This window comes from Meleagris gallopavo, chromosome 1 (genome assembly GCF_905368555.1).
Source record: "Meleagris gallopavo chromosome 1, MGAL_WU_HG_1.1, whole genome shotgun sequence".
Classification (NCBI taxonomy): Eukaryota; Metazoa; Chordata; class Aves; order Galliformes; family Phasianidae; genus Meleagris; species Meleagris gallopavo.
Genome location: NC_139404.1, coordinates 6,828,253 through 6,853,667, shown reverse-complemented (window position 1 = coordinate 6,853,667; position 25,415 = coordinate 6,828,253). Strand labels below are relative to the sequence as shown.

Here is a 25,415-nt window from a genome sequence, read left to right as displayed (position 1 = left end):
TCTATGAAAACCTACTTCAGCTTACGCCCATGTCTTCCTGTTGGTATTCCTGTGCTCAGATCCTCTTCTCTTATTGAAGCCTCTTAAAATGATTAATTTTGGCTTGACAGATGCATAAGTAATTCCTTCTTTGGCCTTTCACATTGATTTTCTATGTTTTCATTAAGGTTAATGCTACTCAGATGAAATCAGCTCTATTGTTTTTCTATTAGTTTGATTTTGGCCTAGTAGCATTTCCATCAGTTTTTGATCATTGCAGAATCCATAGCTGTTGCAAAGCTCCCGTAATAAAATTGGATTCAAGGAAAAAAGCCCATAAATCCTGCTGTCGTGAGGAACTAATTAAAAGTCGATAAGATATTGCATCTTCTGGGAGTGCTTGTAATTGATGAAGAAGGGTGCAACCAAGCCGATGAATATCTCTTCACGATAGATTTCAGCCAGCTCTTGCATTAGCTGAAATTATGGATGAAGCTGTGTGGGAGCGTGAACTATAGCTAACAGAAAGCAGGCATCCAGAGTTTACAACGGATAATTAGAACAATAGTGACAACCACAAAAATAAAAACCAATCTTTGCTTTAATTACAAGGGCAATAAAGAGATTATTTTTCCTGCTACTAGTAGCTGAGAGTTCACTGGCAGCATGGCATGAGAAATGTTTGTCTTCACACACTAAAATACAGTGAAGGAATGTTTTATTTGCCCCAAGGAACACCTACAGACATTTTTTGTGTGTATATTTTCAGAATATTAATCTGCTTGGAGTGAAATATAAATCTTACAGTATGTAGATCTTTATTTTGAATTAATAGCTCTAGACTATTTTCGATGCCAGGTCTGAAGCAAAATACCAAGTCACTGAATTTTTTATTTCTAATTCCACTATTGATCTGTTTGGTGTTGTTTCCTCCATCATCCGCAGGACAATCTGGAGAAGTGCTTATTTATTGAAGTAGGTTGACAGGAGAATTTGTCATGTACCAGTACAGAATATCTGCTATTACACTGCGCATTCAGTTGTGGAATCCAGCATCCCTAAGGCTTTCTCCTATAGAGTTGTTCCATTCTTCTTACCTCAAGATCACAAGATGACATAAGCTATATGTATCACTTTTACTGCACATGCATCTCTCTCATGGGTTGTGTCATCCTTTTAACATTGGTCTGAACTTCAGAGTAACAGAAACATATTGAAGTGTCGCATGTTCACTTATAAAAAACATTTCTCCTCCCATATCTGAAAAGTTGTGTTAGGTATCACTGATGGATAGCAGTGGACTTCATAATACAGCTTGACATCTTTACCTTAAAAGTACCCTGCATTACCTTCTCTTGCAGCTGTCTGAAACTTAGGCCTGGTGGAGTTTTCTGTGTACCCTGTTGTGCTGGAACAGCCATCCCCAAACCAAAGCCAGATGTGTGAATATGCCTTTTCAGCAGTCAAAGCACAGAGCTGGGATCTTCTCACAGACTCAGCGAACACAGTGGAGAGAAGACAAGCAATGACAAAAAATATGGATTTTTTTTTTTTTTTTTAAGCTGATCTCTTCAATTGGACCTCAGTGTGTATGAAAGTGGAATTCCTCCCTGAAATGTCAGCAGTAAAGGCCACAGACCAGTCACTGTTGGTCACAGGGTACAGTCTTGTATTTCCTTATAGACAGGTGACATGGAGAGTGACCTCATGACTCCATATACATAACTGAGGATGCCAGATGTGTGAGGAAATGTCTGAGTCTCACTTTCCTGGCTTAGTGCCTGGGGAAAAGGGATTGTCCTTTTGTTGCTCATGTGGCAACTGCTCTCATTATTTCTGGTGTACAAGAAAACTGAGATACCTCAGCTTCCATGGCTAACACCACTGCTAATTGTAGTCATGTCATAAGCTGATTGTGCTTGTTCATATTTTGTTAAGAGTTGTGTATTTAACAAACAGCACACCAAGAACTGTTATTTGTTGAGATAAAAATCAAAAGTGAGGACAAAAACAGAACTTATGCATTACAGTTCTTTCTACACAAGCTTTCCAGCCACACGTATTAGCATTCCCCTTTCAGCATCCAAAATATTAACAGGCATTGATAATTTTATACTTGCAATAGATTTATTTTGAGATTTGAAAATCCATTATACTCCTCTCTTTAAATTAGGTTACATTTATTTCAGCTTTCTCTAACACAATACTGTACAGGTTCAAATAAATTTATTACAATAAAGAAGAATCAAGACAACACCTTAAAAATAAACAGTTTTATAAAACCCAGTGACTTGGGTACACCAGGAGCTACATATACCAGACCTCAGTGATCTGTCTTAAACCTTATCTACGTCCAGCTAAAGCAAGAAGTTACATAAGCCATCAAAAATATAACATCAGATTAGTATGGTCACAAGGGCAGCAACTGAACCGCCATCTGGAGAAAGAGGTGGGTTCATTTTAAATGCTCAATGAATACGAAACACTCCATTTTACTGGAAGCTTCTCAAACAGCTGTTTAATATATTAGTTTCCTGATTAATAGTATATGAGAGCTGAAGTATTTACAGGCTTACAGTAGTTGAACTGATGGGCATATATCTCATCTCCTTTTTTACTACAGCAATTCAGCCCAGTGCTGCGGGATAGGTGTAAGAGCAGAGCGCATCAGGGGAATGTTCCTTCAAGATTTCATTGCAGCAGACACACAGGGAATTTCTTAATGCGTCCATGTTGTTAACCTGTAAGAATCCATTTCCTAACTCATGTTAAAACAAGTACAGTGAGTACAGGGTAGGGTAAGAGATTTTCTGTTTTTCCATTGAATAAATGAGAAAAACCTTGAAAATCTCCTTTGCTGGATGTAGAGTTGAACTTACTCTAGCAGAAAGAAAAAAAAATTACGTTCAGCAGGTGAAATTCCAGTAGATGAAGAATGAGAGAGCGTTATTCAATTAATGCAGTCCATAACATGAATCTGCAGCGTGTCCAGATCGGGCAGAATTTCTTCACATTTTGGACAGGAGTATATTGAGATATTCTGCTGCTCTGGCCATTCTTGACTACCTGTTCCTGCAAGCAGAGAAAATAAATAATTATCTGTTACATTAATTGTTTGTTGAGTTTTTTTTTTTCACTCATTTTGTATAACAGCTGAAAGAGAACTGACTTGCTCCTAAAAGCCAGAGAATCACATTCTCTGCAGCTACCAGCTGCCAGAATAGCCATAAGGGAGCTGGGGAGTTGCTTGCTGATAAGCAAAGGTGTTTTAAACTGAACACAGCTGGGCTTGGAGGCTGCTTTCAGTACCTCTCTGGACAAGGCGAGGTGAGTGCTCCCGGTCTGGTGCCCTGGCTCCGTGGCGATTCTGCATCTCTGCCAAAGAGCTTCTGAGGAGAAATGGGGCAGTTACTTAAAAGTGCTCTGAAAATAAATATGGCTAAACTGAAGGTATCTTCCCTTTGCCTCCAGAAAAGTTAAAAGGCTTCAAAGTAAGCTGGAAGATCTGCAAGTAACTCATGTTCTCATGCATTTAGTTCACAACTGCTGCTCTGAAACAGGACCTAGAAACACTGCTGCTCTACTGAGATAGTGCAAGAGTCCTGTTGAAATCAGGGTCAAACAACTGACGTCAGCAGGAGTTAGGCAGCTACACACTCATGAATCTGGAAGACACTCTTCTGGAAAGCTCCAAGGACTCTGAGCCACTCAAATCAAACAGTGATTTAAGCAGAAAGGCAAGTTATTCAAGAGAACGGGCTCAGAAGACAGTTAACAGGAAATATAGATTGATTCTTCAAATTCTGGCATTCTTCCTGTATCCATGCTTCCACAAGATGAGTGAAAGACACATAGTTAATATATTTTTTTTTCATCTTTTACAGCTAAGAGTGCTAAAATGGTGCAACTACAGAGTATTGCAGTACTTGAAAATGCACATTCTTACTTATTACTGCTACTTAGAGAAACAACAGATATCCCTGGCACATACGCAGCAAACTTAGCTGCAGATTCACTGGTAAAACTGAGGCCACAACCAATAGAAGCAGGGAGAATTTACCTTAGTCATCCCAAGTGAAGTCTTGCTGAAGTATCCAAGAACTAACATGCCTTATGCTAAAATGCTTTTCAGATTCTATCACAAAATCAAAATAGCTAAGTCAGCCAACTGTTTTTTTTTCTTTTACAAAATTCAAATTAACCAATAAATAAATGTCTGCAAACTTGTTTGCCTTTTTACTGAAATGCTACCAAGATAACATTGGTTAGCTCCAGCATGCAGGGGAACAAGACAAAACCAAAAGCAGCTCAGCCAAAGTCTTTTCTCACCGGCCAAGATCTTCAAGGTTTTGCTGCTCTTTTAGCAGGTATGCCAACTGGACAGCCAGCTGCTCCTTCTCCTCATGGATCTTCTCTCTTGCTGCCCTCTCGGCATGGAAATCAGAACAATAAACCTCCATCTGATCAGAGAAATTAAATCATGCTGAGAATTAGTAGCTTAGACTGAACCAAGTCTACGTACCACAGTAGTATGCCTGCATCAGAGCCTGCAGCACTTCTACAGCACCTACACGCTGCAAAGTGATAATCTGCACTATACAGAAAGTGAAAAAGCTTCTCCATTTAGACTCTGGAACAGTGCAATTGGTGTACAGAGGCTGAAATGAGGTACAGAACAGCAGTGAGGAGGTGAAAACCTGTGACACAGACAAACCAGTGGCACAGATAGTGGAACCAGAGCAAGATGCCTTTTTTTTTTCCCCCTTTGTCTTAAATGTGAGGCAGACTCTTTTTAGGGTCATATTTGAATAAAACAATCTCTAAAACATATGCAGTAATTTTTAAGATGGTGGTTTTAAATATAAAAATATATTTATATATAACATCTATTCCCAAATTTATTTGTTGTGCCAGACTCAGTGTAGGATATGGTGGTTCAGACCTGCAAGAATCTGCAATGCTCTAAGGGAATTATGCTTTGGAATTGAGGAAACAGATAAACAGTATTCCAGACTGAGCCATTAAATAGCTCCTCCTGGTTTCTGAATATTGGGTGAGCAAACCAGCCAGTTTCTGAAGGACTCATACCTGAGCACGGAGCACAGCCATGGTTTCAAGGTCCTCCTCTTGTTTAGCAATTAGCTGCTTCATTTCATCCATCTGGAGCTGCTTTGCAGCAAGAGCTTGTTCTGCCAGCAACACCTTTGCATTCAGTTCTTCCACCACAACTTTATCCACCCTATCAAGCTGTAAGGAAGAATAAAGACTGAGATGAGCTCAGAATGTGACTCTGCTTTGAGTGGAAGTCTCCTACTTAATCCTCCTGTTCTTGGAAAAAAACTTTCAACTCCATGGTCAAAGAGGTCTGCCCTAAGATAGCAATGTTGATTGATCTTTCAACTAAAAGATTATTTTTGTGCTTTTCAACTACACAGTATCAAGTCAAAACAGAGCTCCCAAATGTACATTGCAAAGGATTTTTTCCAAAATGATACAGAAGAATCTCGCACTTACATGGATCCTCAGTTATGAACAGGACCTCACTGTGGTAGACATTCTATTTAAGAATACTAAAATATTCAGAACTCTACATTTCTAAATTTACAAGCTATGCTGCAGGAACACTTACATGCATTTTCATATCACTGATCTCTAAGGATTGGACTTCATAATGCACTGTAGATTAAACCTTATCCAGAAGTCCAGATATGTGGATAAGATTTCTGTAATTGACAGCACAGGATCTCTGTTTCTCAAAGCAATGCTGCCTGGTTACATGTCATATTATGTGAATTCAGGCCCATGTGTTTTGGGCCTGAATTTATTCCCACATACATTCTCACATCCCTTCCCACTCTCCCCTAATTCATTATGATTTCTTCTGTTGATGAGTTTACCTCTTTGACTTTCATTTCACTGATTGTTTTCACTGCTTCAGTGAGTTCAGGAAGGAGTTTGTTGTAAGCGTCCTGCAAGCTATTGTATCTTATCCTGTTTATGAAAAGAAGCAAATGTTTGAAAGACTTGAAAGTTCTTTGAAAGATCTGGTACTCTTTTTACTCTCTTTCATTTTGCAGAACTATCCTACTTGTCCCAGTTGAAGACTTCTTTCTCTCCTAAACAGTCTCCTAAAATCTCAGTTTCATAAGGGCTTAAGACTTATAAATGTATATACAAATATAAATCTTTCAGACTTTAGAATAGATAACCCAGCTGTTTGCAAATGAATTTGCATTTCTGATGATAAAAAACTGTGCTCTGTTTTTCAGCATCTCTTTTCCAAGGAGTTGTGTGCTGCTCCATCCCTAGACTGAGTCCAAACAAATGTCCTTACTGATAGCCTGCATGTGATATTAAATAATCTATCATCCAATAATTTTATAATCAAGCTCACCAGTCTTGACTGAGAGACTTCAAATGATGGAGAATTTATCAGGAGAAGAAACAGACACAGACTCCAAATGCAATGAGCAGAACGAGCAGCTTCTCCAGCAGCTGCAGACAGTGCCTTCAGACCTCAGTTCCACCTCTCCATACAGCTCACTCTGACATTCTCACACTCCTTACATGGACTACTCATAAAAGGGAGGGGAGAGCTGCAGCAAACAGCCAGTCTCTTTATCTCAACTTCACATTTAACTCTTCTAACTGCAAGGGTATTGTAGATACCACTGACATCACTTTCCCATCACTGTCATCACTTGACTTGGCTCTACACTCCAACCTGTGGATGCATTCACCCCCTGCCAGTCAAACTGACAAGCTGCTGTCCTTTTTCTGCTTCCTCTACTTGCATATTATACCTGACCTTAAACTGTCTTTGGCTTTACAACAAAAAGAAGATACCCACCAGAGCTTACAGCTCAAGTTTTCCTCTGTGAAGTATTCACTAGACAAAAAGATATAGTTTGGGAGACTCTGGAGACTCCAGATTCAAAGTGACATAGACAGATGCAGAGGTTTCTACTTAAGACTCTATAAACATAACTTGGCTTCAAACTGTGTAGAACACAAAACTCATATTTGAGATTCAAATTCCCTTTCATCATGTTCCCTTCAATTCCCTTTCTCACTAACAATATCCCCCATGATACACAACCAATACTCACTTTTCATCCTGTGTCTTGGCTTGTTCTAGCTTGACCTCTGCCTGCACGCTCTCCACCTGAAGCTCCAGCTTCTTGATGGTGTATATGAGCTGCTGCTTCTCCTCCAATTCCATTGCAGCAGCTGAGTTTACTCTTTCCAATGCTTGGCACCTGACAGAAGGAAAAAAAAAAAGAAAACACTTAGTCTATCTGTTCACCTTTCCCTGATGGATTTGGCACAATAGGCATCACACAAAAAGAATCTTTAGGTGCTTCATTTGAAAGGCTTATTTTGATGAAGAAAAAGGAAAGACGAAGACGTATATACACAACTACCTGAAAATAAAGCTACTAAATGGAATGCATTTTTTCTTACTATTATGAACCTCAAAGAACTGAAATTTGACAGAAAACTAAGCAAATAAATTGAAGCTCTTCTTTCAATTTTAAAGACCTACACTTTGGTCTTCAAAAGCACAGACAGACTGTGTGAGAAGGTTTGTAAGTAGATCCCTTAGCTTCTTCCCCCAGGGCCAAAAAATGGAGTGATTATGCAAAACAGAAAACAAGATCTGCCTTTATATCAACAAGGATTAAAACCCAAATATTAAAATTCCAAGCACTGGGGTTCTATTTGTAGACCTAGGTTGGCAGTTCTGATTTTATGACAGTTACTGTACTTCTGTACTTTCATCTTCACTTAAAAAGGAGCAATCTTTTGCAGCATTTCCATGAAACAGATATTTGCTATTTGTAGAGCTACTGAGTTTCCCAAGGTGGGAGTTTTCATTAAAATATTAACGGGGTGTCACAGCACAACTATTGTTCTTCTGAACCTTACTTTTCTTGAAGTTTCTTCTGAATTAGTTCTGCTTCTTTTAACTTCTCGTGGGCTTCTTGGAGCTCTTTAAAGAGGGCACAGACTTGCTTCTTCAGACTTTCTACTTCACTGCCAATCTTTCAGAAAAAAAAAAAAAAAGGAAAATTACATATGGACAACTCAAGACAGGAAAATTGCTGGCTAACTAAGAAGTTTAACTAGAAAGCAATGTTCTTTTTCCAGGGAAGACAGCATGAGTCAGTCTGCATCTTACACTCTGTGCTCAGCAGTAAGGTCCCTTCTGCTCAGCTTCACAATTACCAATTACTCCTAAATGTAGCAGAAACACATTGTGACTTCAACACTTTCCTAAAATCTGGGTGACTCAAAGAGAACTCTATTACTCTTGTTATGCAGGCAGGTAATACAAGGGCTACTCTGAAAGTAATGTCTCCTACTTTATTATGTCGGCCCACGACATCACAGGCAGACATTGATGGTATGGCAGTAGGGGCTGAAACTTCCCACCAATATTCTTTTCCATTACATTTTGTTGCCATGTGATCACAGAATCACAGAATGGCCTCGGTTGGAAGGGACCTCAAGGATCACGAATCTCCAACTCCCCTGCTACATGCAGGGCCACCAACCTCCCCATTTAATACTAGACCAGGCTGCCCAGGGCCCCATCCAACCTGGCCTTGAACACCTCCAGGGACGGGGCATCCACAGCCTCTCTGGGCAGCCTGTTCCAGCACCTCACCACTCTCATAGTAAAGAACTCCCCCCTGACATCCAACCTAAATCTTCCCTCCTTCAATTTAAAACCATTTCCCCTTGTCCTGCTGTTATCTACCCTTTCAAAGAGTTCACTCCCCTCCTGTTCATAGGCTCCCTTTAGGTATTGAAAGGCTGATGGATGTCAGCAAAGGGGCAGTGATAAAATATATTCTGATATGGAGGTGCATATGAAGCAAAGGTGTGTCACTGAATTCCTCCATGCAGAAAAAATTGCATCCATTGACACTCACAGAACGTTTATGGAGTGGATGTGAGCACAGGGAGGCAGTGGGTGGTGTTTCTGCAGTGGTGACAGTGGGTCACCTCCTCTGGTGCAGGCTTTTAGCAGCATGGCATGCAGGCTCTTGTTCATCACTGGCAAAAGTGCAGAGCTAACAATGGCGACTGCTGAAAAGCTGTGTTATAGCTGAGAATTTGCTCCATGAAACAGTGTTACTGTGCTCTTTGTGGGATAATTAGGAGGTATTACTTTCAGAGCCACCTGCATACATTGTTTCTCAGAGTTCCAGATTTAAAACATATGGGAAAAGCAGACAGCCAGTGATTATTGCCAGTCCTCTGTCAAACATCTCCTACCACTGGTAGCCTCCTTAGAAAGAGGTGTGACAGCAGACAAAGAACAGAAACAGCAGTTTGCAAATAGAGAAGAAGGCAGGCTAAAACATTGTACTATTCCTCCTGCCATTTACACCCTACACTGGTAATACCCCTTCTGTTCTAGTTTCCTACTCCAAATTTCACTGTCATTCGTTTATGAATCAATTTTGCAAATCAAGAAAAAAAGATTTCTAATAAAACTACTGCCAGTTTTATTGCGGGTCCAATTCTTTTGTTTGGGCTTTGGACTGAGACCAATGAAAGATCCAAAAGACAGACCAAAAGCAGGGGGGAGGAAAGAAACAGCAGCAGTGTGCTCCTCCAACCCAGTGCACAGAGACACCTCAGAGTTTCAGTAGTTAAAATACATCCCCACTGTAGAAGAGGTGAAATTTCTGACTCCTCCTGCTTTGTAGTGTCTGGAGGTATATTTTGTAGCTGGAAGCACTTCAGTCTCACCATCTCATCCCTTCCAGTACTTGAAGGGATCTTAGGAACAGGAGGGAGACCAACTTCTTACACAGTCTGATAGCGATAGGAGAAGGGGAAGCTTTCTTAAAGTTTAAAGGGAACAGGTCTCCAGCAGATCTCATATCATATATTCTAGCCCCACATGGCACCTCAGATAACCCAACAGTGCCTCGCAGGCATTCTTACTTGCCTTTATTATGCAGTTGTATTGAACTAGAGGAGGTCTCTACTGTCACAGAAACTTTCCGGCTCTTTTCGGTGGTGCCCAGTGCTAAGACAAGAGGCAATGGGCACAAACTGGAACGTAAGAGGTTCCATCTAAATATTAGGAAATAATTCTTCGCTGTGTGGGTGATGGAGCACTGACATAGGTTGCTCAGAGAGGTTGTAGACTCTCCTCCTTTGAGATTTTCAAAAGCCACTTGGACATGATCCTGGGCAACTAGCTCTGAGTCCCTGCTTGAGCAGAGGTTGGACCAGATGAACCCAGAAGTCCCTTCCAATCTCATCCATTCTGTACTTTTGTGATTTTTATACACTTACCCCACATGGAGAAGCCTACAACTGCAGGCACATAAATTTAGATGGATGAATCTGGAGCCGAAATCCAACCCCAATACCCACTCAAAGCCTAAACTGAAACCAAGGCTAAGCTTGCCTCAACCTGTGTTGCAATCCAAGATAGTTACATTCTACCATTGTAATACATCTTACCAGGAAAAAAGTCATATCAGGTGCCACATGAGCTCCACATATAGGGTCTGTGTTACAGTAGGCTGCCAGTAGATTCTGATCTAAAAGCTGACCTAGCCAACAGTGAGGAAATTTATCCAGTTCAGAAGATTTTGTGGTGATGGAAATGAATGCATCTCCCTCTACTTAAGTGGACAGGGCCAGGACAATGAAGCATACCTGCAGTTATGCTGCAGTTCCCCTAATTCTCAGCCATCAGTCTTATCCCTTTTTCATGGCTGGTGTAATTTGGAAGGAACCTCCTTTAAGATATGGACTGGAGACTTCAAAACTCACTTCTGCAGCTCATGCAACATATTTGCACCTTGCTCTCTGTGTGCAAGCGGAAATCTAGACCCCAAAGTTGTTGGCCTCAACAGGTAAGCTGTACACTGCTAAAACTCAGCTCAGGATGACAAGTACTTACAGTCTGTGAACTCTCTTCTTCCTGGTTAGTTTGCGTCCCAGTCTCCAGGCAATTGCTTGTTTCATTCTCCATCTTTGAAAGTCTGGAAAACAGAAGAATCCAGTAACAATGGATTTGGCCATTAGTTAGATTGTGACTGTTCAAGGATTTCATTCAAGTCCTTCTAACATCATAGCCATGAACCAAAGAAAAACCTGAAAGTACAGACATGCAGGAAAGTTTGCACAGTCATGGCAGCATCTAACATAGAACACCCAGCATGTATATTTAATTACAATGGATGTGCAGGTGCAGAGAAAGACAATGATTCAGTCCACTGTCATCAATCTTTGACACAGTCCAAAACGCTAATCCTCTGAAAATGGGTCTGTTCACTGAACCCAATGATTAATATTGCCTCTACTTTCCTTTGATCTTTACAGAGGCTGAAATTTCTAAGAATCATTTGGCTATGGCTCATTACCTCTTCTAGGAAGACCACGCAGAAACAATTACTGTGACACTAACTTTTCATCATAAGTAATGTCCAGGAAGTCTTACTGTCTCTGCAAACTATGGACTTGGAACAGCTACTGCCTAGGCAATTCTCCATGCCTGAACAGCCATGCTGATATATGTACGACTGAGCTGAGAAGGACATTTATGCAGATCTCACCAGAAAAACTCTCTTAGGTAAGTTTGGAATTAAACTTTTGGGAAGCATTTCTAAGGAGCTTTTCCAAGCTCACAGCCCTAAACGTAGCCTACCAGTACCACAAAGAGGGCTGCAATGTCTGTTTAATACAAGTGATGTGCTTAAACCCCACACGTAGACGATTGATACAAAAGCAAATAATGAGAGAGGAATGAGAAGAACATTCTCAGCTAGTCCTCGTTTTGTTTCACATCACCTGTGGAAAGTTCAAAGCCATGAGGCAACAGGTAATTTGTGCTACTTTAGGAAGTAATAAGACAGACAAAGTCGTGCTCACAGAACATAATGTGGTTTATCCCTACCAGAGCTACGACAAACATGATTACTAGTGAGTGCTCAGGAAACTGCCCATCCAGTTCACACTGATAGTTCACTCTGATCAGGCCCAAAGTTGGTAACTCCAACAGACTTGAATGTAAACAGATTAAAACTTTACAGTGCACCTAATTCATACCTCTCTTTGTGATCCTTCAGCTCCTTCTCAAGTTTTTCCCTCCTCTCAGTTTCATTTCTAAGGCAGCAGAGTAACTGGCTCACAGTCAGCTCCTCAGATTCCAAATTCTTGGACTCATCTGCAGATTTGCTCCTGCTTCAAACCAAACCACGTGTAAATAACAACAGTTATGATGTTATTAGAGTACTCTCTTACCCCTAGTTTTTGGGCAATTTCACAGTTCTGAAAAATCAACATTCTGTGCAAAGAGCTCAGAAGCATGCACGAAGCATGACCTTCCTGCAGCCCGCTAGCCTAAGTCCTTAAGCATGTAAACACAGTCCTTGCTTTCTGCAGTGCTCAAACAGTCTCTTTTTATCAAGCTGGGTGAACAACTTGGAATTTAAGAAAAAAAAAAATTAAAAATAGTCAAGACAAAACAAAGCTTGGAGCACTTATTCTGACCTACTGTGCATCTCTTTCTGCTAAGTGCTACTACCTTTTTTCCAATGAAACATTTCTTATCTCAGTTTCATTCCTTTCCAGGAAAAGAAGGCATCTTCCACCAAAAATGGGCATTGGAAATTGCTTCCTTTTTCAGAAGGAATTCCTTTGATATTTTGCCTCCATCATATTCTGTAGCTCTTTTGAAAATTGGACGTACTACCACAGAAATAAACCAAAACAATTACAAAACTCTGAAATACAAGATCTGTTGATTTCCTGGTGATATGATACTGCATTCTGTTCCCTCCACTTTCGTGTCTACCTAGACAGAAGGTCAAAATCCCCTAACTATATGATAAGATATATAGGTTATACATATTGTATGTTTCAGAAGCTCAGCTGGGAAACAGCATTTATATACAATTTTGTTTTTGTAGTTCAGAGCAGAAACGAAAGCACAGGCCTGCATGTGCTCCTGTGAGCTATATAAATTTGGTGAGCAAAATTGAATACCCCAAAGAGAGTGCTCAGCCAAGATATCTTAAGTAAATAATTAACTTTTATCAGGGGATTTTTAGTGTACAAGTCTACAATTACAGAAATAAACCCATCCCATGTGGATCACATTCCTCTGAAGCGGTTAACAGCACCACTCTAAGGTTTCAGTGCTGCACAGAGACACGTGGTGACACAGGAAATAGTGTAAGAGACATTTATACCCTCTGTTTTTGTAGATATGGCCCAAATAGTCATCAAAAGGGAAGCAAATCCCACAGACAACGTCTTAAGATCAGAGTGTTCTCACAGGCCACTGCTAATGACAATTTGAATGCTTGCACTTGGGCTATGGTCAGCATTCCTCTGCTACACCCCTGATTATAGCTATTTTTTTTCCTTCAACTTCTTAACTTCATGCTGAGGGACAAGTTTTCTATGTTATTACATTAAAATGCTGAATTTCTTTGCAATGAGGTAGGGAGTGACAGAGTTTAAGGGAAAACATACACAGAACAGCTTTCTGGCCTGCTATGCCCTTTCAATTTTCTATATCCCCCTTTCCAAAAGCAAAGGCCATGAAGTGCATTAAGAGTGTTCAGCCACAACCATCTAGCTCTTAAATTGGGCAGTATCCAAAATGGAAAGTTTAGTGGTGTCAGCTGTCTGTGTTCATGGGGTGTAAAGGTTCAGCTAGGGGCAAGAAAGTCCCTTATGCCCTGGAGCTGATCTAAAGATCAAATTTTCAGAAGTAACTGAAATAGAATGCTCACATCTTAAGTCTAGTCACCTAAAAAATAATGACACTGCACTATCTGCCCACCCCACCATGATTTATACCCCACAGTTCATACCAAAGACAAACAAACTGAGCAAGAAGGGCTCAGGTTTGAAACAAGAACTCCGACTGTTTTGAATATCATTGTAATAGAGTAGAGGACAGATACTGTAATAGAGACTGACGTTGCTCAAAGAAAATGCTTCCCTTACACTGGAAACAACACTCTGCAGAAGTTTGAGTCAGATAAAAACCCACATACATGCAGACAGCGATGTTACTGGCCACTTCACTGCTATTATCTTGATTTTCTTTTGCAGTTCTATTTACTTCTTCCTAAAAAAGAAAAAAAAAAAAATACCCCCAAAATATCAGTTTGGTACTTGAACTAAGCAGGACAGTTTTATTTACTTAAGAAAGAAAAACAGGAAAAACTACTATGGTGACAATAAAAAACAAAACACAAAACTCCTACAGATCAGTTTCATGTTTGCAAATTCTTAAGTTACAAATTTCACATGCCTTTCCCTGCATCTCTTCAGGACTGATTAAAGAATATGAACAACAAGATTAGGCCTTCTCTTTTAAATCAACAAACCTCCACAGTCAGTTTCTCTTATAAGGATGACACAGCAACAGTTACCAGCACTGCCAACAGATGTTGAACATAGCTTCTCTTTCCCACTGCAAAGCTCACCCTGTGACCTTCATAGTCCAAAGGAAGATCTTTGTAGCAGAAAAAGGAGAAGCATCCTAGAAGCTTTCCTGCAGTCTGAAGTTTTCTCTAACAATTCCAACTAAGTGTTAAATTCTGTGATTTTCTTGTTGCACTTGTCCTTGCCAGAGAGGGACATGCTATTGTAAAGATAGCAGAAACCCTCATTTTCACAGTTTACATATTTCCTCTGAAGACTTCTCAGAAACAAGAACAGTAGAAAAATAATATTTTTGTGCCTTTAGGGAACACTCTACAACTTTAGACTTTGATTTGCTTGACTACACCTGCATATTTCTGCCAGCAGAGAAAGGAGCCCCATTCTTCGCGAGGGGAGCGGAGGGGCAGCGCTGAGCTCTGCTCTCTGGTGACAGTGATAGGATTCAAGGGAACGGCATGGAGCTGTGAAAAGGCAGGGAGTGTGAGGAAAAGGCTTTGCACTAGAGGGCAGTGGGCATGGAACAGGCTGCCCAGGGCAGTGGTGACGACTCCGAGCTGCTGGAGTTCAGGAAGCATTTTGGACAACGCTCACAGACATAGGGTTTGTATTTTGGGTGGTCCTGTGTGGAGCCAGGAGTTGGTGTCTGACCCCTTCCAACTTGGAACATTCTGTGACTGTATGGGAACTGCTGTATCACGGCCTGAACCTCTGATTGACCACCTGAGGTGAGCAACGAGTCAGCCATGGCAGCACAGGTGAAGGCTCCACTCCTTCTAGACCCCATTTAAGAGCTGATTACCACTGGGGAAGGATTTTTTGAGGATTGCTCCTCTTGAAATCTTCTCAGTGAGCCCAGGACAAGGGTAAGCTTTCCATCCAGTCTTCTTTAGCGTGATAACCTGTTTAGCCTAACTTTCTTGTATATTTCCTAATTATAACATCCATACATTCATTGATTATACAGTGACTCCATGAAAATTTACTTTGGGCAAGGAAAGTGAAAGAATACAAGTAAATTCTCCAGTCCTTTATCACTACATCTTGTAACATACAGGTGCTCTGTGTCAGGTAAGATCATGAAACACTTCTTCCAGATTCACTCTGCCTATATTTTTGTGTTACTACTGTTGCTGGCAGTTTGGTATTCTCTCTCAAAGAGGCAAATATGTATGTGTGTGTGTATATGTATATATATATATACACACATATATATAATTGCTGTTGGTATAGATTCATGCTTCTTACTAATGGAAGACAAAACTTCACTGTAAAAATGTCATCAGGTAAATAACCAAACCATCATTTTAATCACTTTTAGGCTCAACTTTCTCATCAATTAGCATGGCACAATAAGAAAACCCAGTTTGCAAAAAGGACCAAGTTGGGAACAGAGTTTCTGGTTGCAGCTCACCATGTCCATTTTATTCCCTTTACTTACATTCATCCCAATCTCCACAAAGGAGTCTTCTGCTGAGGCGATGTTCAGCTTGACCTGCAGTTCTGAAATGATGGCTAACAGATCTGCCTTCTCGGCCTGGAGCCGCTGCACCTTGGACTTGAGCTGCCTTGCTTCCTTCTCAGGAGCTGCACAGCCCTCCTGGGATAAACAAAAACCCGCATTAACCAACCAAAATGAAACAGCAGCCAAAGAATGCAGAGCCTGAATATAACAGCGGTGTTCCATTGCTCTTCTTCTGTTTTGAAGTTTGCCTGGGAAAATCCAGTACAGAGATCTCTAAACTGCTTTGGTTCACTGGACAACAAAAAGTTGCATTTGTTGTTGTGCGTTTGTTTCTTTCCCATTTTGTAATCCAAGCCTCCTTGTAATGTTGTAATGCTTAAATACACCATACACCCTCAATATAAATTCTGAATAACTCATGCGGCTTGAATGATGTTCTAATTTATCACTCATGCCAAATCTAAATTTGTGCTACGCTGACAGTGTCTCTTCTTGCAGTACTGCCATACACACCTGAGTCACTATGATTTTGTGCTAAGCTGTGAGAGGATGCAAAAGAAGTCAGCTTCAGTGCATAAGAGGGAGTTTTATATCCACCAGGGTTCTCAGATATATGGTTTTAAGATAAACCCTCCTGTGAGTAATGTTTTTCACTAAGGGAAACAACAGTACATATCTGTGATTTCCTTTGAGTGAAACACAGGTGCCACGTAACAACAACAATCCATTTCAGTAAACAGAAAGACACAGAGGAGAGAGAAATTAGACTAATTGTAGTTAGCCTTTTCTAAGTTCAGATAAATATTTTTTCATGTTTAGAAATAATAGTTAAAAAAAAAAAAAAAAAGGAATTAAAGTACGGCCAAAGCATTCAAGAGCAGAAATTCACTGTGGCTTACATGACACTGTCAGTCTGAACATCATGATCAGAAATGAGAATGTTTTTGTTTTAATTACCATTACCACCAACTGGTTAAACTGCAAAGAATCAATGAAGAACCAAGGCTTACTTTATGGAGCTGTTACAGATGAGATAATTAACAGAGATTTATTTTTACTTGCCTGGACGTTGGATTGCTCAAGGAGATTGGATCACTCCACCAATAACACACTTAAAGTATCCAAAGTACAAGAAGTTCTAAAACATGTATGGGCAGAACAAGTACCCCACTTTCCCTTAAAATCTATTCCAGATTTATGAAATTCTGAACTTCCTTGACAATCCTGAAAAACAACTTTTAGCCTGGTTTCCTAACAAAGTCATACTTGCACAATCACACTGTTTATACATGACCTTTTTCCCCTTAATAACTTTTGAACCAATTGGCCAATTCCAATTTATATCCTGAAAGAATTCTTACAGAGTTCCATAAAACAAGCACACGAGAGGAAAAGACAGCCTATCAATGGCCATGGAGAAAAAGGCCAACACAGTCATCCTTCAATGGGCAACAGAGAACCCACACGAGTTCTGGAAGTCCCACATACCAGGATTCATTGATTTAGCTCTACATGAAACTTGTTGTTAAACATCTCTTCATGTGTGGGACACAAAGTAGCTTTTGTTCTAACAGACTTTGTGGTGTCTTTGGTACTACTGGCAAATTGATGCTACCTGCATATTAAGCACTCACCTGCAATGTTAGAAACTACCTGTTACAGAGCCAAAGACAGGGGGAGAAAGCTCAGCCAGAAATGGAGCAGCTGAAGAACAAATCTAACCTGAACCTCAGTAAAAAGGCTTTCAGAATAGGTGAAAGATATAACTTTTTTTTTTTTTTTTTTTTGGGTGGTGGCAGGGGTTACATGTCAACTTGATTCTAGAAACACAAATATAAAACTATGCTGAGAGAAATAATCTTAGAAGGAAAGGGAGGGATTAAGTCAACCCAACAGTAAACAGGATGCAGAATGAAAAGTTGGCAAGAAATGTTAATTTATTTCTTATGTTGATTGTGTTAATGATTACTGTTAATTATTAATTGAAATATTAGTTATCTCACATGTGGCATGTTGTTATCTTACTGCACCTCAAGACTTGCTTTGTAAAATAAGTCCTAGACTTTTCATTAGAGTATAAGGATAAAAAAGGAGAAGCTAACAGAACTCCAGCCCTCACCCATAAAAGACCCTGATGTTCACTGTTAATGTATGTGAATTCATCTTTCTCTTACTTACCATTTCAGCTCCTTCTTCTCTTTCCTTTAAGCTCTGAAGTTGTTGCTGCAGCTGCTCATTTTCAATGCACTTGGCAAGCAAGCACTGCTTGGCTTCTTTAAACTTTGCCTCGTAAAACTCTCGTTCTTCCTTTTGCTTCTCTCGCCAGATGGAAAGCTCCTCGTAGCGGTCCTTCATTGCTTGGTTGTGCAACTTCATCGCTTCTAAACGACAGCCAGAGACAAGTCATTGATTCACATCAGTACTCTGTCAATGAAACAGCAGATTTCCTCTACATCGAGCTCAGCTTTCTTCAATATCAAAGGGATAAGCAGCAATCAGATATGAAATGCAAACCACCTTCTCATATATCTCAGTGAACTGAAATGAAACTCATTATAGCTCCTTAGCACCATAATAAATACTACTAAAATCACTGCTGAAATAACATGCTCACACTCTCTCGCTCCTTGACTGACTTCTAAACCAAGAAGTACAAGCAAGAAGTACTGCCCACAAGAAGTACTCGTTATCTTACACGTGTTATGCACACAATCAACATAAATGAAACTAGTGAACAAAAATTCTGAAACTACTGAGATTCAGTAGGGAAAGTGTATTTCCTAGAGTGATAAATTAATGCATGAAAACAGCTGCTATTGAATTGAAAGTCTCAAATATGTCCAACCATGCTCTGCTTGAATATTCAGTTAAGATTTGATTAAAAGCACTAACAAAAATGTAACTGGCAACTTAGAGCAATGTCATTTCATCCTGACTGGGAAGCCAAGTGTATGTAACAAAGTCAGTGAGTCAGTATACAGCAACTCCAGTCTCACTATTGCAAAATGCTGACAAGATTTTTATGAAGCCAATGAAAGTATTTAAGATTTAGTTTTTAAAGCAAAAAACTCAGTTAGTTGCTTGAAAATCTTCTATACGTTGTATCTTTCAGAAACTGATGTTATATCTTCACAGCATATTACAGATTGTCAAAAAGTCCTTCACATAACCAAAAAGTAAAGGTAATTCTGGAGAACGATTCTGCAAGGCATGAATTACAGCAGCTGCGATTGTTGTCCTGGAACGTTATCTTGTATGCTACAGAGCCTTGTAGCAGAATATCTGGGGTGCTTCCTGAAGCAACCTTCCTGTCAGATAATCATGATATTCCAAGGCAGAGAACTCAGATCAGGTCCAGAAATGACTGAGGTAGAATTTGAACACCAATTCAAAACAGCAGCAAACAAGATATGTGACTTCATGCTCTACTGCAATGTAAAAAGTGAGGTACCTGTCTTTTACATAGAAATTCCCCAAATTCCTTGGGTTTCACTCTAACCAATTAATAATAAAACATATCTAACATCTAAACTTTAAGGATTCAGAAACAAAGCTATATTACCTAAAAGGTGTTAATCATTATGTGTTTTCAGGGAAACCTACTGGTTTCTCCCAGACAGGCTCAGCAATGGATGCTACTTTGCAGCACAGAAGATGCTGCAACATCTGAACTTTCAAAATGGTTACTACACAGCAGCACAGGACAGTCTGCTTCAATTCCCTTCTCTGTTTGAGAGGATACAGCTCCTTTCAGAGATCATCCTAACTCAACTGTACAGTCCCCACCCTGCTGATGCAGCAATGGCAAACTGTTAATCTGTAATGGGGACACCTAACCATTCTAAGATACAAATAAAAAAAAATCTTTTCAAAGCTGATGACTGAAGAGCATATTTTTACCTTGCCTCCCAAAATACACAGCGCTATATTGATTGTGTATGTAGTTTTGAAGCTTAGCTTAGGGGGTATTCTCACTCCAATCTTCCACACCAATTCAATGTGCTGTGCCCTATCAAATCGGCCTTACCACTTGCAGAGTTGGTTATAGAGTGAATGCCAGTCAGATATAAAAGATTATCTAGGAAGACCAAATGAACACAGAACTCATACTCATAGATCAAAAAGAGATTTGGACCCGAAGAAGAGACTGATTCACATTCACCTTTTAACTCATTGTTCTCAGTGATCAACTCTTTCATCTGCTGTACCATCTCTTCAGGTGTGTAGGTACTGAGGGTGGGGGGAGCCACACTGTCCATTCCATTCTCCATTTTACTCCTGCAATGCTCTCCATTTTCAGCAGGACGGATCTGTGGCTTGCTGGACATCTCTGCAGTGACCACTATGAGGTCAGCAAAGAAAAATTTTTGCTAAGTAAATCACAGAATCATTAAGGTTGAAAAAGACCAACGAGATCATCTAATCCAACAACAGTCAACCCATCACCACAGTGTCCACTAACCCATTTCTCTTACACTTCTTGAACAAATCCAGGGATGGCGATTCCACCCCCTCCCTGGGCAGCCTGTTCCAATGCATCTCCACTCTTTCTGAGAGGAAAACTTCCTAATATCCAACCGGAACCTCCTCTGGTGCAATATAAGGCCATTCCCTCTCATCCTATTACTGTGTCCTGGGAGCAGAGCCCAACCCCCCTCCCGCCACAACCTCTTTCAGGCAGTTATAGAGAGCAGTAAGGTCTCCCCTAAGCCTGCTCTTCTCCAGATGAACAATCCCAGCTCCCTCAGCTGCTCCACACCCCTCAATACTTCGCTGCCTTTCTCTGAACACACTCCAGGTCCTCTTGTGAGGAGCCCAAAACTGAACACAGTACTGACGTGAGGCCTCGGCAGTACTGAGTACAGAGGGACAGAAAATACAGCCATACTTTGGTTTTATCCAGAAAAACAAGCTGCACACGTAGCCAGCACACAAACAGACCAGCTAACCTTCCAACCCCACTACACCCTATATAACATGTTAACCCCTCAGAGACGTTCATGGATTTGACTCCCAACCCACCTTTCAGACGGAGCCTTTCCCTGACAGACCCACCCTCTGAGAACAACACACAAACAGACCCCTCGATTCCCTTCTCTCCATACCCAGCAACGTCCCACAGAGGCACTGGCCAGCCTGGGTCTCACAGCCCGACGGCTCCACCCGACGTTTGCGCTTTCTGTCCCCGTTTGCTCCCTCCCCGTCCGACCCGGCTCCCGGCTTGCGCTCAGGCGGCCGCCCTGCCCCGCCACGCCGCTCCCTCAAGCCCCATCTCCCCCCCCGGCCCGGGGGAATCCCTCGGGAGCCGCTAAACGAAGTTTCCGTCTCTCCATTCCCCGTCGCGGCCCATCCTCCCCGCAGGCCCACCCCGGAGCCGCTGAGTCACCGCCTACGGGCAGCGCGAGCAAAACGGCCCGCCCGGCCGCCGGGCCCGCCGCCTCAGCCGCTTCAGCCTCCACCGGGGGCCGCGACCGCCGCTCGCCGCAGCTCTTCCCCCGCCCGGCCCCGAGCAGCGCTCACCCCGCTCACGGCGAGCCCATGGCAGCTGCTGGCCCGCTCAGCTGACCGCCGTCACGCACCGCCCCGCCTCCTCCGCGGGGATTTCCCGAGCTCCGCGCTTCCGCCCCCACCCGGGTGCTGTGGGGCCTTGGTTGCACCTGACGCGATGGATGGCAGCCCTACAGAAAGCTTGGGACCGGGTGATCTTTAAGGTGTCTTCCAACGCAGCCATTCTATGATATCCGGTTCCAGCCCCTCTGCTGTAGGAAGGGATTCCTTTCTCTAAACCAGTCCCCTCAGCCCAGCACTCCCAGGGATGGAGCATCCACAGCTCCTCTGGGCAGCACCTTACTGCCATCTGAGTAAAGAATTCCTGCCTGACCTCTAACCTAATTCTCCCCTCTTTTAGTTTAAAGTCATCACCCCTTGTCCTATCACTATGCTATGATAGAGACTCTCCCGTCACTCTTTGAGGACCCTTTAGGCATTGGAAAGGTGCAGTAAGTCCTCCGCAAAGTCTTCTCAAGACTGAATAACTCCAGCTCTCTCATCCTGGAGAAGTGCTTCAGTCCTCTATCATCCTTGTGACCCTCTGCACTTTGTACTCTCCAGCAGTCCGTGTCCTTCTTAGGCTGGGGCCCAAGAGCTGGATATAGGACCATATCAGCTGCACCACTCAGCTTGGTGTCTGCTAACTTGCAGAGGGTGATCTCAATCCCACTGTCCGTGTCACTGACAAAGATGTTAAACGGTGCTGGTCCCAGATACCATGCAGAGGAAGAATGCTAAGGACAGAGCATCTTGCTGAGCTGGACCCTGGGAATACAGAGGGACACAGGCTTCCCAGGGGACACATCTTGTCTGCCTGAGGGCCTCCCAGGCATCCCTTTGGATGCTGCTTCATGGAGCTCCATATTTTTCCTGTCAGAGTGGAGACCTTGGAGATGGCAGGGCAGCCAAATCCCATGCAACCAAAAACTATTAGATATGAATCTCCAGCATGAGCAGAATCATAGAGAACTTAGGTTGGAAAAGCCTTACAGTATCATCATGTCCAAGCATCAACCTATCCTACAGAATCCCATCGCTAAACTATGTCCCTTAGTACTACATCCACACATCCCTTTAATACCTCCAGGGATGGGAACTCCACCACTTCCCTGGACATACCATTCCAATGCCTGACTACCCCATCTGTGAAGAAATTCATCCTGATAACCAATCTAAACCTCCCTCAATGCAACATGAGATCATTTCCTCGCATCCTATCACCCCCTTTTCAAGAAGATCTGGGAATGTGTGAGACAATGATAACTGCCCATAATAGCACAGTGAGCTGGAATTATCACTGGACGACTGTTCTTAGGGCCAACTATGGTGTTCTGATTCCTTCATTTTCAATGCAGAAAGGCAATTTAGCTAAAATAGCTAAAATCCATGTGGAAAGATTTTCCATGTGGAAAATGTCTTTCATTAAATAACTGCCTGGCTTGAAAACACATTAATTTGATTTGAAAATGTTATCACCTAGAAACTGTAAACTAAGTTAGGTTTAATGAAGGCATGCTCTTCTGTTGAGTGGTTTTTTGAGCTGCACTCCAAACAGTGCAGCCAGAAGCTCCCCAGTACAAGGGAGAAGAGGATGATGGACAACAGATAATGATAGGGACCAATCCTTGTGAAGATACTTTCTTCACAGGCGTGTGGGGGAGAAGGGATGTTGTGAAGTGCATCCAACTTCTGTAGTCAGCAATACTGCATGATGAATGTCACCTCAGGTTTTCAGCTGAGAAACTTCAGCATTCATACTCTGGATGCAGGTTACCAACAGAAATAAAACCAACAAGCATTTGGGACCCTCTGTTTGGTGAAGAACAGGTCTCATAGCAGGTTTATTCTATATTCCATGTGCTTTCTGCTTATGCTGCTAAGGAGAATCCATTTACTTGTTGAAACACAGAGATTTTCTGTGCCTGTGGGAGTGAGATCTTCAAATTACTGTTGTCTCCCGTCACTGGCTGTTATGTTAGGTGAGAACGTGTAAGACTTAGAGGAGCAGTAAAGGTAGCTTCTGTGAGATCAAGGAGCAGAAATACTAGCAGCTCATTGTGACCTTTTATTTGAACTCTGAGTAAAATTCTTGTGAACTAGAGGACCTTACTCTATGTGAAGCAAAGGCAGAGCAACAAAGATCAATTGAGTTTTACTTAGAGCAATTCTATTTGATTATGCTTCTGACAGTTATGTGTTCCCACAGATTTGGTTTTAGTACCAACAGTCCAGTTTTGGGAACAGATCCTATGTAGAAAGCAAAATACCCAAGTTTTTGGGGAACAATTTATCATTTAGATTTGTGCTTCACTGCCAACCAGATCTTGCAGCTCTCTGAACAAATCCAAATGCAAGAACATTTCTACTTGCATTTGTAAAATGAATGGGGGTATCTTGGGAATCAGAAGTGTTAAATCTGATTTTAGTTGGAATGAAATACTTTGGTTTTTATATGTCAAAGAAAAATGAATGTTCTTTTAGGTAAGGGAGGGAAATAACCAAATAAGCCTAGTGTAAAAATATAAGAAAAAAAATAATAATAAAAAACAAACACAAAATCTTTGATTTCTTTTTATATAAACAGAAAAAGTGTTTATGTCTAGGGAACGTTAAAGTGTTTGCTTGAAATTCTGTTTTAATGCATCAGCACAGTGGACGTACAACTGAGAAAGCAATTGTTTGGGCCAACCTAGTTTATTCAGATCTTTTTTTCAGTACAGTCTGATCACCATTTGCTTTGTCCATTCTGCCAGTTATGAGTAACATGGGCTGTGTCTGCCCAGTGAAGAAGGAAACTCCTGCTCTGAGTCTTCCCGTGATGTCCTGAGCTGCTGGGCTGAGTTACAAATAGCTCATCTATTTCTGCCTGTGCTGCGTAGAGGGTAAATATTAGCAGGCATACTTACAGATGTGTAAAAGTGTCGACCTTTTCCTGAGTAATTTGAGGAAATAGGCACTGGTCAGCTCCAGGTCTGAAGGCTCATATTCAGCCAAGTTACTTAAGAAATTCCCTTGTGGCAGCTGAGCCATGGAAACGCTCTTTGTATATTAGAAAATGTGAGATAACACAGCCTAACTTAGTCTGAAAAGACAGAGAATTGTGCTGAATTATTTTCACATTTCCCCAGGCTTGGATGCTGTTTTTATGGTCGTCCAGGAGCTGAACCCTGAGAATCTAACAAAGATGGGACAAAGGCTTGAACTCCAGAAAGCTCAGATAGGAAGAACATCTTTGTGCACTTCTGTGTATATACACAGAGTGCTGAAGTCTTATCTGTCTGTATCTGTTTTATGTTATGTGGAACTCATTCTGCCTCTGACTCTCTTATGTTGGCTCTGCTCTTCCTGTTTTTCCAGTCTGTGTTGCCTTCTTGCTTCTAACTGGTGCTGTGGTAGCTGCTGGAAACTCCTGATTTTGGCCAGGATCCCATAGATACTCTACAGACAGCTCAAAGACTTACTACTCTTTCAGTACACCGTGAATATGTGTTACATCAGTCTGGCTTCCTCTGAAGAGCTCGGGCTTCTAAAGAGCTTTATTTTATTTTATCTACAGAGGATCTGTGGAAGGACCACTACCTTTGATTAATACCTGGGCTTCTCACCAAAGTAAATGTTAGAGAGTTTGCTGTGCTGTCAGATTTGCTGATTAAGGTTAATTTCCAATTGGCAGGCAATTTGAAAACACCATAAAGATACTTTCTTCACAGGCGTGTGGGGGAGAAGGGATGTTGTGAAGTGCATCCAACTTCTGTAGTCAGCAATACTGCATGATGAATGTCACCATAACCTAGGGAGAAGTGGGATAATGAAGTGCATTCTTTTATTACAACAATTAAGGCCTACATGGCCTGGAGATGGCTCACACCCAACTGGTAAAATTTATGTTAAAAGGTATCAGACCTCACATGATGATCTACAGTAGAACAGCTACAAATAACATGAAATTCAAATGTATGAACTGAATGTTTATCTGCCATGAACA

At 41.4% G+C, this 25,415-nt stretch overlaps 1 protein-coding gene across 10 annotated transcripts; it reads right to left on the bottom strand.

Moving 5' to 3' along the window:
- Nucleotides 1-2,084: 2,084 nt before the first annotated feature.
- Nucleotides 2,085-21,554, bottom strand: OPTN (optineurin). Of its 10 annotated transcripts, XR_014881028.1 has the most exons (15): nucleotides 21,401-21,553; nucleotides 20,043-20,222; nucleotides 18,059-18,261; nucleotides 15,857-16,015; nucleotides 14,025-14,098; nucleotides 12,064-12,198; nucleotides 10,916-10,997; nucleotides 7,909-8,024; nucleotides 7,089-7,238; nucleotides 5,877-5,970; nucleotides 5,068-5,226; nucleotides 4,309-4,439; nucleotides 3,289-3,368; nucleotides 2,859-3,051; nucleotides 2,085-2,720 (listed from the first exon to the last, which is right to left on the bottom strand). XR_014881028.1 is itself a non-coding variant. In XM_085215959.1 (14 exons), exons 2-14 carry the CDS (start codon nucleotides 20,206-20,208, stop codon nucleotides 2,930-2,932), a joined length of 1,668 nt encoding a protein of 555 aa, XP_085072085.1. In that variant the 5' UTR covers nucleotides 20,209-20,222; nucleotides 21,401-21,554; the 3' UTR covers nucleotides 2,085-2,929. The 10 variants fall into 10 exon arrangements, 9 of the variants coding, with proteins under 9 accessions (XP_085072085.1, XP_085072092.1, XP_085072055.1 ...); XM_085215959.1 differs by having other exon boundaries at nucleotides 2,085-3,051; nucleotides 3,289-3,365; nucleotides 21,401-21,554; XM_085215966.1 differs by having other exon boundaries at nucleotides 2,085-3,051; nucleotides 3,289-3,365; nucleotides 12,064-12,195; nucleotides 21,401-21,554.
- Between the last annotated feature and the right edge of the window lie 3,861 nt (nucleotides 21,555-25,415).

Excerpts from the sequence above, each read along its gene's own strand:
- OPTN (XM_085215929.1), bottom strand. The coding sequence starts at position 20,208 with ATGTCCAGCAAGCCACAGATCCGTCCTGCTGAAAATGGAGAGCATTGC. Across the intron at positions 5,971-7,088 it reads GCCAAGACACAGGATGAAAA|GATAAGATACAATAGCTTGC; the intron begins GTGAGTATTGGT and ends TTTCATAAACAG. Across the intron at positions 3,369-4,308 it reads AACCTTGAAGATCTTGGCCG|AAGCTCTTTGGCAGAGATGC; the intron begins GTGAGAAAAGAC and ends ATTTCTCCTCAG.